Raw genomic sequence first — 12,775 nt, 5'->3', positions numbered from 1 at the left:
AGGAAGACCAGGGCCCATTATGCACATATTGGATATTGCATTTTCAGTGCACTTTAGAAGTATATTATCTTGTTCCACACAGGAAAATCCAGCTGCAAAAGCACATTACCCAATGTGTACATAATGGATCCTGGTTTCCCTAAACTAATATGGCAATTTCTTTCTATTGAAACTTGGCACTCTTTCCCAGAAAATACAGATTTAGGAATGGGCAAACTAACTGATTTATCAGTATTAAAGAGTGATGTAATCTTATGGCACCACCAACAGATACTGATATAACTTATTCAGGACCTAGGAGTTAGAAACATTTACTATCTGTGTTGCTGTGCCCCAGCATGCCATAAGGAGTGACCGCATCCCATACATTACGGGAGTCACAAGATCCCTATACCCGCGATTGGTGGACTTTCAGTTTTCATGGACATCTCATCTGAAGAGGGTATTAGAGGCTGCAAACCTTTTGTTATTCAATATGACTTACTCCGGGGAAAGTGCTCTTGCAATTGCAGTATTTGTTGGCCAACTATCTGCAATACAAAGGTGATGTGTAGGCCTGAGGATTCCCTTGTCTTGTTCCTACTATGGGTTGTTATTACATGTAAATTATGACATCGTGTTTAAATGCAGGAAAGACTGGTGAGCTATTATGTTAATACTCTGTTGATTAGTCACAAATTAAGGAGCTCTTATTATATAGTTCTACATCCGAGGGTATAATAACCAACTCTTCGTCTTCATAGCATTCCAATTTACCCCAAAGTGTGATAAACGTTCCACTGCTTGGCAAGATGATACAAACAGCCTATAAGGGCTGCTGTTTCCCTACTCTATTGCACAGCAATATCTGAAATGAATGCTTCTTTACTGCTTAAGCAACATGATGCAGACAATCAAGCTTAACCCAAATAGGTCTTTACAGTCTTTGACAACTGACTTGACATGCTGTGCCATGAAAATGACTGTAAGTCATAAAAGATACATACATAAAATGTATGCATAAAAGATTCATACAGATGAAGATTTGAATTTACACCATGATGAACCAAGTGGGAAAGGAAAATGAATGGCACTATTCATTTCTTCCTTCGCTAGCCCCAATTGTCGGTCATTGGTTTCTTCTGTCCTGCTAAAATGTCCACATGTGATCATATGGGCAACAGCTGTGGGCAGAGATAACCAGTCCCCATCAACACTGAAGATGCTTTCTGGCTATCTAAGTGAGTAACAATAGTGGACTTGTTTTTTGCTTCTAGTACTTGACAAAACTTTGTGTGGGACTTTTCTGCAGTGGCCACTATTAGTCGGACCTGTGCCCCAAGAGTGACTACTAATTAATTCTCCTCTTTGATGCAATAATTGAAGATGCAACAGGTCTGTTCTCTATTTCAGGGGTCTCCAAACATTTTTGAGTCTGCAGGCACCTTTAGAATTTTGACCCAGGGTGACGGACACAACAACAATATGGCTGGATGGGAATCCAAAACAAAATGGCGGCCCCAGGAGGCCAAGCCAATCACAAAATGTCAGGGAATGAGCTTATAAATAACTCTAATAGTAACTCTTCAATGTTTCAAGCAAAAGATCTCTTTAATAGGATGCCTTTTAATCTGCACAGACACCAGTAGCAAAACAGGAGTCCTGCTGGACACCTGGTCCTCACCAGACAGGATTCTGGGAAAGGTGTTGATGGAAGCCATGGTGCCCACAGGGAACTACACTCAGAACCCTGCTCTATAACTTCAGTACACTTATTAGATTTCTAAAAGTTTTATTATTGTATTTTATTGTTTGATTGTAAACTGCCATGAAACAATTTGAGAGCGGTGGTATATAAACTTGAAAATAAATAAATAAATAAAATACAATCATGGCTAAGATGGCTACCTTGAGCCCCTGTTCCCTGCAGCCAGACAACAGAGTAGTAGAGGCCAAATGGTGAATGCCGTTCAGCATCACACCAACATGCAATGACACTCCTGGTGTGAAGCTGAAAGTGATGGCACCATGCTGGCAAAACGCTTTAGGATTAATCGCCAAACACTACGGTTTAACTGAAGAGTTTGCGGTGATTCCTGGAGTATTCCTGGTTTCATGCTGGAAATTAGATTGCATATTGGTGCAATGCCAAAAAACTTGTCCCTGTCCGAACTGCTGGCAGCCTTCCTAAAGAGCAAGGTTAACATAAGAAACACCATATGTGAAGCAGTTCTAGTGTAAAATGTGATAGTGGCTGAAAAAAAAAAACATGGGATATGCAGGTTCTGCAATTCTTTATCCTTGAAGTCCAGTTCAAAGACTCATTAGTCCAGTATCCAAGCGTCTTACGCTGGCTTGTTCCAATGGGCATCGCACATCGACAGCAGACACAAATATTTAGGAGTGTAGTTCCAGTCTTTTCCAATCAAAAACGGGCAGTGTTGAGGTAGAGCTGTTGTTTGCAGTTGTACTTTCTACCTGACTGGCATTCCTTTGCTGGCAAGTTCAGGTCCACATACGCTAGAAATGTTTGCCAGAGCTGCAGTGTGCTGAAATGAACGCCGTCCCATTGATGGATTTATTTAAATCTTATTGCTTACTGGAAAATTCAAAGCAACAATAAACAAGAGGTCCTAGTAAGGTGTGCAGCAGGTCCAGTCCATCAACAGCCAAAGCAACATAGTTTTAAAGGATTTTTTTTTTTTTTACTTTTGAAACTCAAAGTATGTGGGCAGCATTATGCTATGCAGTGCTTTATATTTGCACACATGTTCTGGCACTGAGAGAGAGAAATCACACTATTAAGACAGGATTCCTATGCTGCTGAACAGAGAAGGGATTTCTAAATGCTGCATCTAATTGCTGTAAGAGGACGGCATGGAATAAAATGTAGTTCCTTTGAATTAGCTTTGCTCTTGAGTTTGGGATGGATTGCAGCTATGGATACCCTGCCTCTACAGTCCAGGGGTAGTCAAACTGCGGCCCTCCAGATGTCCATGGACTACAATTCCCATGAGCCTCTGCCAGCGAACGCTGGCAGGGGCTAATGGGAATTGTAGTCCATGGACATCTGGAGGGCCGCAGTTTGACTACCCCTGCTTTACAAAATATGGACTGTCCCAGTATGCTTTTTTTGCTAGAAGGATCATATAGGCATGTCTGACCATAAGGAATATCCTGATCTCGCAAAGCATGCTTTAGATCAGGGGTAGTCAACCTGTGGTCCTCCAGACTCATGGGATCATGGGAATTGTAGTCCATGAACATCTGGAGGACCACAAGTTGACTACCCCTGCTTTATATTATCTTGGCCCTGATTTACAATACCCAAGTGGAGTGATCGGGGGGGGGGGGGGAATCACAATTTCTTTTGTTTTGAAAAGCTATTCTGTTTGGAACTGCCATGAGGCAGCTGTCACTCAGGCTTGATTACATTTCTTCACAAAACAGACTTCCTGGAACAGACCCTCAGAGCACGACACGTTCGTTTTTGGTCTGAGGTAACTAAAACCTTATCAAAAGAATTCCACATTCCTTGTAGACTGGTCGGCCACCAAAAGAGAAGAAAAACAAGGCAACATGGTGAAAGAATGTTTGAAGTTTCAAATTGGTGGGGTGGTGGTTGGGGGGAGATTAGGGTACTTTGGGGCTCTGTCTTTTCCTCAGCCTCTCCTTAGTGACGAGACAGTCTGAAGTGAATACTTTAAAAATGACTTTCTGCTCCAAACCCTCTAGACAGATGCCATTCAGTGGGCTAACATCTCCTTGGCTTGATCAGAAACAGAATAAAGAACACATTGTGCTGCCGTTCAGCAGATTTCGTACTTCTGGCCACTCTATCCTTGTGAACGTTCCCAAACAGATACGCAATATCACCTTATGACATCAGCATCAGAAACATTTTGAAATAATAAGATTACTTTCCCCAGGTTAGGCGAGATCTCCACCACAGCATAAATCATGCTCATTCCAGAACTCGGAACAAACAAACTGGAGCTGAATCATTGCTTAGTATTAATAAAAACAGGCATGGATTTTCTGCTATTAAGAATTAATTTCAATTGCTTACTCTTCCACATTTGTTCACTGCTGTTTTAGGAGAATGCACGAACTCACAGGGAGGGAAATGGAAATGTGTACAGACAGCTTAGTTTTAATATGCCAGGAGTTAGCTTCATATGCCAGGCTGGTTTGGATTGAAGCTTGCAATCTTAAACTATCAGTGTCTCGATGTCCCATAAGTGGCATTTCATGACTGTAACATGCAGATTTCAAAGTGTTCAAATAAACCAACTGGGCATCCCGTGACTGGAAGTTACTGGATACACAGTACGCAGGTGTGGATGTCACTGAACTGCTCTAAAAGTACATGCCCCCCCCCAAAAAGAAAACCCTCTAAAATAATGCTACAGAAACTAATTGAAAGAGAGAAGGAAAGAATAAGGGAAAAATAAAAAGTATCACTTACAGTCCTCGGAGACGAAGCCATATCTTCTCTATTTGTTCCGGCTGGAGATATTTCAGAGAGCTGCTCTCAAATTCTTCGATCTCCTTCGTAGGCGACTCCATGGCTCTAAGTTTTCGCTTTGATGCACGCTTAGAGAGAATGGACGCGTCCCCCAAAACATGCACACGCTCCACTTTTTTTAACACTGACCAGGAGCAGAAAACATTATTGCCCTGCTTTCAAACAATCCCCCCGCCCTGCTCACTTGCATTAGAAGGAGCGTGTGCAACCAGCAAGAATCTCAGGTGTACACTGAGGGCAGTTGTAGTGACTTGCCATGGTCCTCGGAGTGATGCAAAGGATTAGAGGCTGATCTCCAGATGGAACGCAACCGCGGATTGTTTTTTCTGGTTTGCTTTTTTTTTTTGTACAATAAGCCAAGGATCCAATCAGTAATACCAGCCAGGGGGTCTTTATCAGGGCCAGGGAGGCTGGGGAACCTCGATGGTAATTAAGCTGTCTGAAGGGGAGGCCTGGAAGTATTAGCAGCTGCACAGCTCTCAATGCCTTGCTATTTGCTGGACTCGGCGTCTCCGCTCCGTGCTATGAAAGGCAGCCCTCATTCCTTCCAAGGCTGAATCTCTCTCCCTCTCTCTCTCTCTCTCTCTGCTATACACACCCACAAATACCCTCCTCTTCTCGTATTCTTCCACCTACCAGCTGCTCTGCTGACTGGCAAGAAAACCGACAACCGGGGGGAAAGTCGTCTGTCATCAGAAGCCTGGCCAACGTCTTTCATTCTTCTTTTATTTTAACTTCATACATGAAAGCAAAATGCAACACATAAAAGTATAGCAGGGAGACAGAGAGAGAGAGACTAATCCCAATAGGGGGAAAGGCTGTGTTCAATTAAAATGGAACGAACAACTGAGTAAAGCAATTCCACTAATGCACCTCTCAGAAAGTCATCTGTTTGAGTGCCGTCAGCTTGCCTTCCTGAGAGAGAAGTGCAAAAGTTATCTGGTGAAATTAACTCTGTAAGGGGGGGGGGGGGGGAATAAGCCAACAACGAACTGCGTGCCAATGAGCAAATGGCTCATTGCTACCAAATTTGTTTCTTATTCAACACCAGGGGCAAAAACGTGTCACTATGACCGTTTATGCACTGGAAGATTCATGCCGGGCTGCAGGCTGGAGTTTTAGTCATGGCAGGTTGCCCCACCTCTTCCTGCACCCACATGGGGGAGCATTTGGCCCGGTGCACCTCATCCAGCCCGGATTTGTACTCCTGCATGAGAGCTGGGGTAGTGAAGTTCCCAGTGCATAAACGGTCTATAAGAGGAATAAAATCAGAGTCCTGTAGCACCTTTAAGACCAACAGAGATTTATTCAAGGCATGAGCTTTCGAGTGCAAGCACTCTTCGACAGACTATTCATTTGAAACTAAAAGAGCAAGTGACTGATGGAACCGGTAAGCAATGGAAGTCATGAAATCACCACCCTTGGAGATGTTTGAAATGTTTTAAAGTATTATCAGGTATCCTTCAAGAATAATTTAGGTTCCCCTGTTTCATAGCAGAGGGTTGCACTTCAGGGGTAGTCAAACTGAAGCCCTCCAGATGTCCATGAACTACAATTCCCATGAGCCCCTGCCAGCATTTGCTGGCAGGGGCTTGTGGGAATTGTAGTCCATGGACATCTGGAGGGCCACAGTTTGACTACCCCTGCAACTAGATGATCTTGGTTAATAAATCCGCATGTTAATAAAATTGAACAATTATTGTGTTTCTTATAGTGGACATGCCCTGACCTGGATCGCCCAGGCTAGCCAAAGTTTGTCAGATCTCAGAAGCTAAACAGGGTCAGCTCTGGTAAGTTTTTGAATAGGGGAGCATTAAGGAATTCCAGAGCTGATATGCAGAAGAAGGCAATGGCAAGCGACTTCTCTAAGTCTCTTGCCTTGAAAATCCTATGGGGGTACTACAAATACGTATGTGCTCACAATAGATTGGATCCAGCAAGAGGGCCTCCACAGGTGGAAGGGCTTTACTCTTCTCCAATCCCTCCCAAAAGCAAACCTCAAGCTCCCCACTGTTCTCTAGGGCAGTGGTCCCCAACCCCCGGACTGGAGACCGGTACCGGTGCATGGATCAGTCGGTATCAGGCCGCGGCTCCTCCTCATCCTCCTCCACGGCTGCTGCCTCGGGGGCTGCCCTGCCACTCTGCCACCGGCTCACCTTTGGTGCTCTCCGGTGGCCAGCATACCTGGGGCTCCCCCTCAGTGTGGCACTGCGCAACTGATCAGGGGGCAGTGCGAACTGCAGTCAGAGAAGGGAGGTAAAATGTCATGCCCGACTGATGGAATTTCTGGTGGATCCAAGCCAATATTTGGAGAATCTGAGGCTGCTGCCCATAGACTCAAAAGATATCTTGATTTGAGATAATCATTTCCAATTTAGATAATTTTGAATCGCTTTCCAAAAGGTAAAGATCGACTTTTTGATTTACCTGCCAGAAAATCGATCAAATTAAGGTTGGGAGAAAAAGCAAATTTCAGAAACCATTAATTTGTCCTGCATGTTGACATAAAATGTAGTACTTGTTCATAAATGTTAAGAAATAACCAAGACCAAAACCAGAAAACATCCAAACTCTGAACTTTCCAATCAATATAAGCACTATTAATCACAACATTAAGAAAACTTCCTATGAAGTTTTCTCAAATCTCAAATAGGATATAATTTTGTTAAAAGATGTTACATTAACAAACAGCATCAAACAAAGTTATGTACTTGTTTTATTCAGACAAAAGGGAAAAATGCAATAAATTTATTTATTTCTATTTTAACTTATATACTGCCACTCGTGGCAGTTTACAATAAAAGGATAAAACAACCCAACCTGATAGACACATGTACAAAATGTTCCCTGATAGACACAAGTGCAAATTCAGAAGTCCTACTGGGCCATTTCTGTATCTTTCTTTTATGCTCCCTCTCTTTTATGCTCCCTCTACATCCCTCTCAAAAGATTAGACCAGCTTAATATTCATCCTTATGATGGGCATAATATTTGTGAATGATGGGCCTGTTTAATACAAAGAGTCTTGGGGAGGGAGGGTATTACTCTGCATTTTGTACACAGTAACATGATTTTTCACCTGCATGATTCCAAAAGCCCCATCACCCACAGTCAGGAATTATGAACATGTTCTATTCTCCTGAAGTACATTGCTTTGTTTTTCCTCACAGAATTCACATGAAACTTTGCACTTACACTGTTCAGAGAAAAGTAATGAACTTGGGGATATCTCAGACAAAAGGGAGTTCATTTCACCTGCTCTCAGCTGTGTTCCAGATTGCATCCTGTTTACTTCCTCAGTGGTTCTGTTCTTCCATTTTAAGAAGTAAGCTTCTAGTCACCGACAAATTCAATTTTTAAAAAGTTTTGATTCAAGTATATTGAACATCTGCCACCATAATAATAATTCAAGCCTAAACATTTCCTAAAAGGCTTTTTCCTCTGCAGACTGAACTGTTGATCTGGTGAGGAATTATCATTTACTTCCTATACATCAGTTTCATCCATCTGTACAAATATTAAAAACGTTCTACTGTTGCATCAAGTTAATCTAAGGTAACACTTGTTATCTAACAGCAGATGAGGAAAAGGCACCAAGAGGGCAGAGGAGAAGACCCCCCCTCCCCCTCCTCTCCCAGAACACCACTGCTTTTGATTTTTATCGCGTTGCCAGAAATAAAAAACATATGACAAGTCCGTACCGTAAATTTTAAAAAATTAGTGCATAACCTTTCTTAGGGGCTCATCGCACATTTCAGGTCATTTTTTAATTTTGGATAAATATGGTAGCCAAGCGGTTTCATTTGTCTTGCACACACTACATTTTACTCCTAACATCAGTATCATCCATTCGTGATAAAATATATCACAAAGCACATAATTATCTTAAGGAATTCATTCTGGCATAGATAACTTTTTAAAGTAGCAGATCTATCCTCCATGAAGTACAGCACAATCCTATGCAAATTATGCCATTCTAAATCCACTGAAGTCAATGGACATAGAAGAGTATAATTCTACTTAGCATGGGGCTTGTGGGAATTGTAGTCCATGGACATCTGGAGAGCCACAGTTTGGCCAACCCTGTTATAGAGCTTTCCAAGCAAGAGATGTAGTTTGCCATTGCCTGCCTCTGCACAACAACCCTACATAGCAACCTTGGACTTCCCATCCAAGGACTAACCAGGCTGAAACTGCTCAGCTTCCAATATCTGGCAACAATGGGCCAACCTGGATCATCCAGGTCAAAGCAACTACTATTCCATCAAGGACTATTAGCCAAAGTAATGCAACAGAGCCTCCTTTTCAGACATTGTAGGAAAGGAACAAGAGTCATTTAGGAAATGGAAGGAAGGCCTTATTAACAAGGATGAGTATAAACAAATAACCAATAATTGTAGGGAGAGTGTTAGAAAAGCTAAAGTTCAATATGAGCTTAGGCTAGTAAGAAGTGCTAAACATAGCAAAAAAAAAAAGGTTCTTTAGTTATATTTAAAGTAAGAAAAGGGATGTAGACAAAATGAAGAGGAATGTAGACAAACTGGAGCATGTCCAGAGGAGGGCGACAAAGATGGTGATGGGTTTGGAAGCAAAGACATATGAGGAAAGGTTGGGGGAGCTTGGTCTGTGTACTGGGAGAGCTTGGTCTGTTTAGCCAGGAGAGGAGATGACTGAGGTTTTGACAGCCATCAAGTATTTAAAGGGTGCCATAGAAAGGATGGAGCACAGTTGTTCTCGCTTGCCCCAGAGGGACGGACCAGAACCAATGGGATGAAATTAATTCAAAAGAAATTCCATCTAAACATCAGGAAGAAGTTCCTGACAGAGTGGTTTTTCAGTGGAACAGGCTTCCTCAGGAGGTGGTGGGTTCTCCATCTTTAGAAATTTTTAAACAGAGGCTGAATATCCATCTGATGGAGAGGCTGATTCTGTGAAGATTCAAGGGGGTGGCAGGTTACAGTGGATGAGCAATAGGGTTGTGATGTCCTGCATAGTGCAGGGGGTTGGACTATCCCCCCCGCAGGGTTCACTCTGTGAGCACTAAATTACTGGTCGTTCCTGGCCCCATGGAAGCTCACCTGGCTGCAACCAGGGCCAGGGCCTTTTCCATCATGGCCCCGACCTGGTGGAATGAGCTCCTGGAAGAGCTACAGGCTCTGTGGGATCTTTAAGGTGTCCAAAGGCCCTACAAAATGGAGCTCTTCCCCCAGGACTATGGTTGAGGCCAGGTGGCAAGGAAGATCTGGGCCCTCCCTACATGAGTGGCGGTAGTGATGTACATCAGCGCCCTTGGTTCACCCTCTCCCTGCTAGTGTGTGTTATAGGGGATTGTTAGGTTGGGTATGTATTTTCCGCAACAGCATCTTTTCTGTTTTTTTTTCTTTTTACAGGCTTTTGTATAATATTTAAGGGATTTTTATGCCTGTTTTTAATGGGATTTTATGGGAGTCTTAGTCAAACATTGTAACCCGCCTCAAGCCCTCGGGAAGAGGCGAGCAATACATTTACATCATCATCATCATCATCATCATCATCATCATCATCATCATCATCATCATCATCATCAATGACCCAGGAGGTCCCTTCCAACTCTATGATTCTATGATTCTAATACCAGCCATTTATGAATTCTCCAGAGACCCCCAACAAGCCTGTGCTGGAAACAATCTATTTTATTTATTTATTTTATTTATCATACTTCTATACCGCCCTCCCCGGAGGCTCAGAGCGGTTCTAGCAGAACTCTTGTTACAAAAGTGGTCATTTCAATATTTACTTTAATGGAAGGCTAGCATGTTTAAAATTAACTATTTTAAAGACATCTTTCAAGGACAAAAAGTTAGTGCATTGCCTGTTTTACCACCCACACTTTGATGTGGACCTAGTCAACCATGAAATTAATACTCTTCACTGTCAACCATTGAACCACCTTAACATTTCATAAATCTAGAAACATTTTCCTTGAAGCTAAGGACAGGAAATTCTTCCTGGCCAAATATGATAAAAAGATCAGATCTATTTTGAATTATTATATTTATTGCATGGCATGCGTGTAGTATATCATACAAGAGTATAAGAAGGACGGTCTAATAATTAAAGCAAGCAGAGAGAAACAGACCTATCCATTAGCAATATGATAAATAAAGAAAAATGTCCTATTTTTGTGAGTTTCCTTTGTTTCTTTATTCTTTAGGACGTCTGTCGAAACGGAATCCAGGTAATCTCCGTTTTCAGTTCTTTCATCAGTGACAAGTCCTTATATATATTAATAGTATAATACTGGCCACAGGCTCACATAGGTATGGGGGATACCAGTCTGCATTGACACTGTATTGACAAGTAAATGTAGTATAGCCTGGGGATCCTTGGATTGTCTGGCAGACAAGCAAAAGGCATTTGGAGATGGTTTGCCATTGCCTGCCTCCTTGTCATGATCCTGATGTTCCTTGGAGGTCGCCCTTCCAAATACCAGTCAGGGTCAACCCTGCTTAGCTTGTAAGATCTGGCTTGCCTGGGCTATCCAGGTCAGGGCATCAGTTCATCCTGGTGCAAAAACAGGACCTCCCATTCAGAATCTCAAATTGCCCAATTCAGAATCTCAAACTGCGGTAGTGATCCTTTAAAAGCAGCTGTGATAGAAGCTAATTGGCATGAGTACATCCATCTACCTCCCTATACACCTGCATACACTATACTCCCCTCCACTGTTTCAAGCATATTTCCTTCCAGACGGCTGCCAACAGAATAAGCCAGCAGTTCTTGACTTCAGCTCTCTTTTTCCCTCAAAGATCTCCACTAGGCAGGCTGCAATCTGAGATTTGGATTCTTTTGTCTAGACATTCTTCTGAGTGCATCGGTAAAATATTTCCATCCTGTTCAAAGTATTGTTTTTAGCCCATTTATGTCCTTGACCCTGTTAACGCAATGGAAAAGAGCCCTTCTACAAAAAGGAAAACATGTTCTTTTGGAGCAAGTGTGTCAAGAGTAGCTATTTCATTATCACTTTCTTCTATATATACCTCTTCCAAATGGCAAGCACTCCTCTATTTAAAATAAAATGAAACAAAACAAAAACCACCAGGGATATAAAAACACACTTTCCCTCTAAAAGTTAAATTTTGCTTTTACCTTCTTTGGCCGCAAATTAGCAGGACTAAAAAGTGCGAGTCATCCAGCCACAAATGTAATGAAAGCATAGTCACCATCTCTCATACTTCCAAAAACACTGGGGACTGAACCAGGAGTGAATAGAAGACTTTTAAAGTTTCATGAGATGAAGGAAAGGTAGGCTGATCCATGGCAGGGAGCACATTTGTCCTCGAGATATTACTGTTACTTCATTGCAGCACATCAATTCACCAGCTGTAATCATAAACCAGGGAACCTCTGGCAATAAAATGCTAGAGTACATTATTTTCTGAACAGCCACAAATCATTGTAGGAGGCAGCCAGGAACAACTTCTACCACCACACTTAAGTAACCCATCTGCAGATCCACTAGTCACACAGGGCATTAATTAGGGAGCCAGTTCGGTGTAGGGGTTAGGAGTGTAGACTTCTAATCTGGCTTTGATTCTGCACTCCCCCACATGCAGCCAGCTAGGTGACTTTGGGCTTGGCAGAGCACCGATAAAGCTATTTTGACCAAGTAGTAAAATCAGGGCTCTCTCAGCCTCACCCACCTTACAGGGGGTCTGTTGTGGGGAGAGGAAAGGGTGGAGCGCTGTTCAGGACACCTCCAGGTGTCTGGCCTGTGCTTCTGCCTGCATGGGCCAATATAGGGCGCACACAGCAAAGCTGGGAACACCCAGATTGGGCTGGCCCCTGGAGCACCCGCCTCCAGAAGCGGATGCTCAGCCAGCCAAATGGCCAGGTTCTGCCTGCCTGGCGAGGAGGGCACTCCTGCAGCACCAGACCTTCACCGCCAGCCAACCCGCCTGCCAACAGCCATGGCGGCCCAACTGGAAGTGCGGCCATCACCCCACCTACCAGTGGGGCTCCTGTCTCACCTGCTGTGCACCAGCGCGACCAGCTGCGAGGCTGTTGCCCCAGCCTGTGGCACAATGCCCCACTCAACTGCTGCGTGCCCTCCACCCACCCACCGACCTGTCAGCCCCACCAGAACTGCCCAGGTAGGTTGGGTGTCGGAGGGCCCCTCTGGTGGGTTTGCAGGCTAGTGCCTAGAAAATAAAGCTTCCAGCATAGATCTCCAAGTCATGCCTAGTCAACATTCCATATGTCTGCCCCTTGCGTTCTTTCCTCATGCCA

General features: G+C 43.3%; 1 protein-coding gene across 5 annotated transcripts in view; it reads right to left on the bottom strand.

The window, feature by feature from the left end:
* Positions 1–12,775, bottom strand: part of PDE1C (phosphodiesterase 1C) — a 292,459-nt gene that overhangs the window by 161,842 nt on the left and 117,842 nt on the right. The window contains exon 1 of one of the 5 annotated variants that reach the window (XM_077302609.1): positions 4,448–5,315. The exons of the other annotated variants lie outside the window; for them this stretch is intronic. Coding sequence (XP_077158724.1) covers positions 4,448–4,548 — 101 coding nt within the window. The 5' untranslated portion in view covers positions 4,549–5,315. Of the gene's footprint in view, positions 1–4,447; positions 5,316–12,775 lie in introns of those variants that run through there. 5 annotated transcript variants of the gene reach the window in all.

This window comes from Paroedura picta, chromosome 11 (assembly GCF_049243985.1).
Source record: "Paroedura picta isolate Pp20150507F chromosome 11, Ppicta_v3.0, whole genome shotgun sequence".
NCBI classification, from domain to species: domain Eukaryota; kingdom Metazoa; phylum Chordata; class Lepidosauria; order Squamata; family Gekkonidae; genus Paroedura; species Paroedura picta.
Note: the sequence above shows the minus strand (reverse complement) of the source record. Positions and strands in the feature narration are given on the sequence as shown.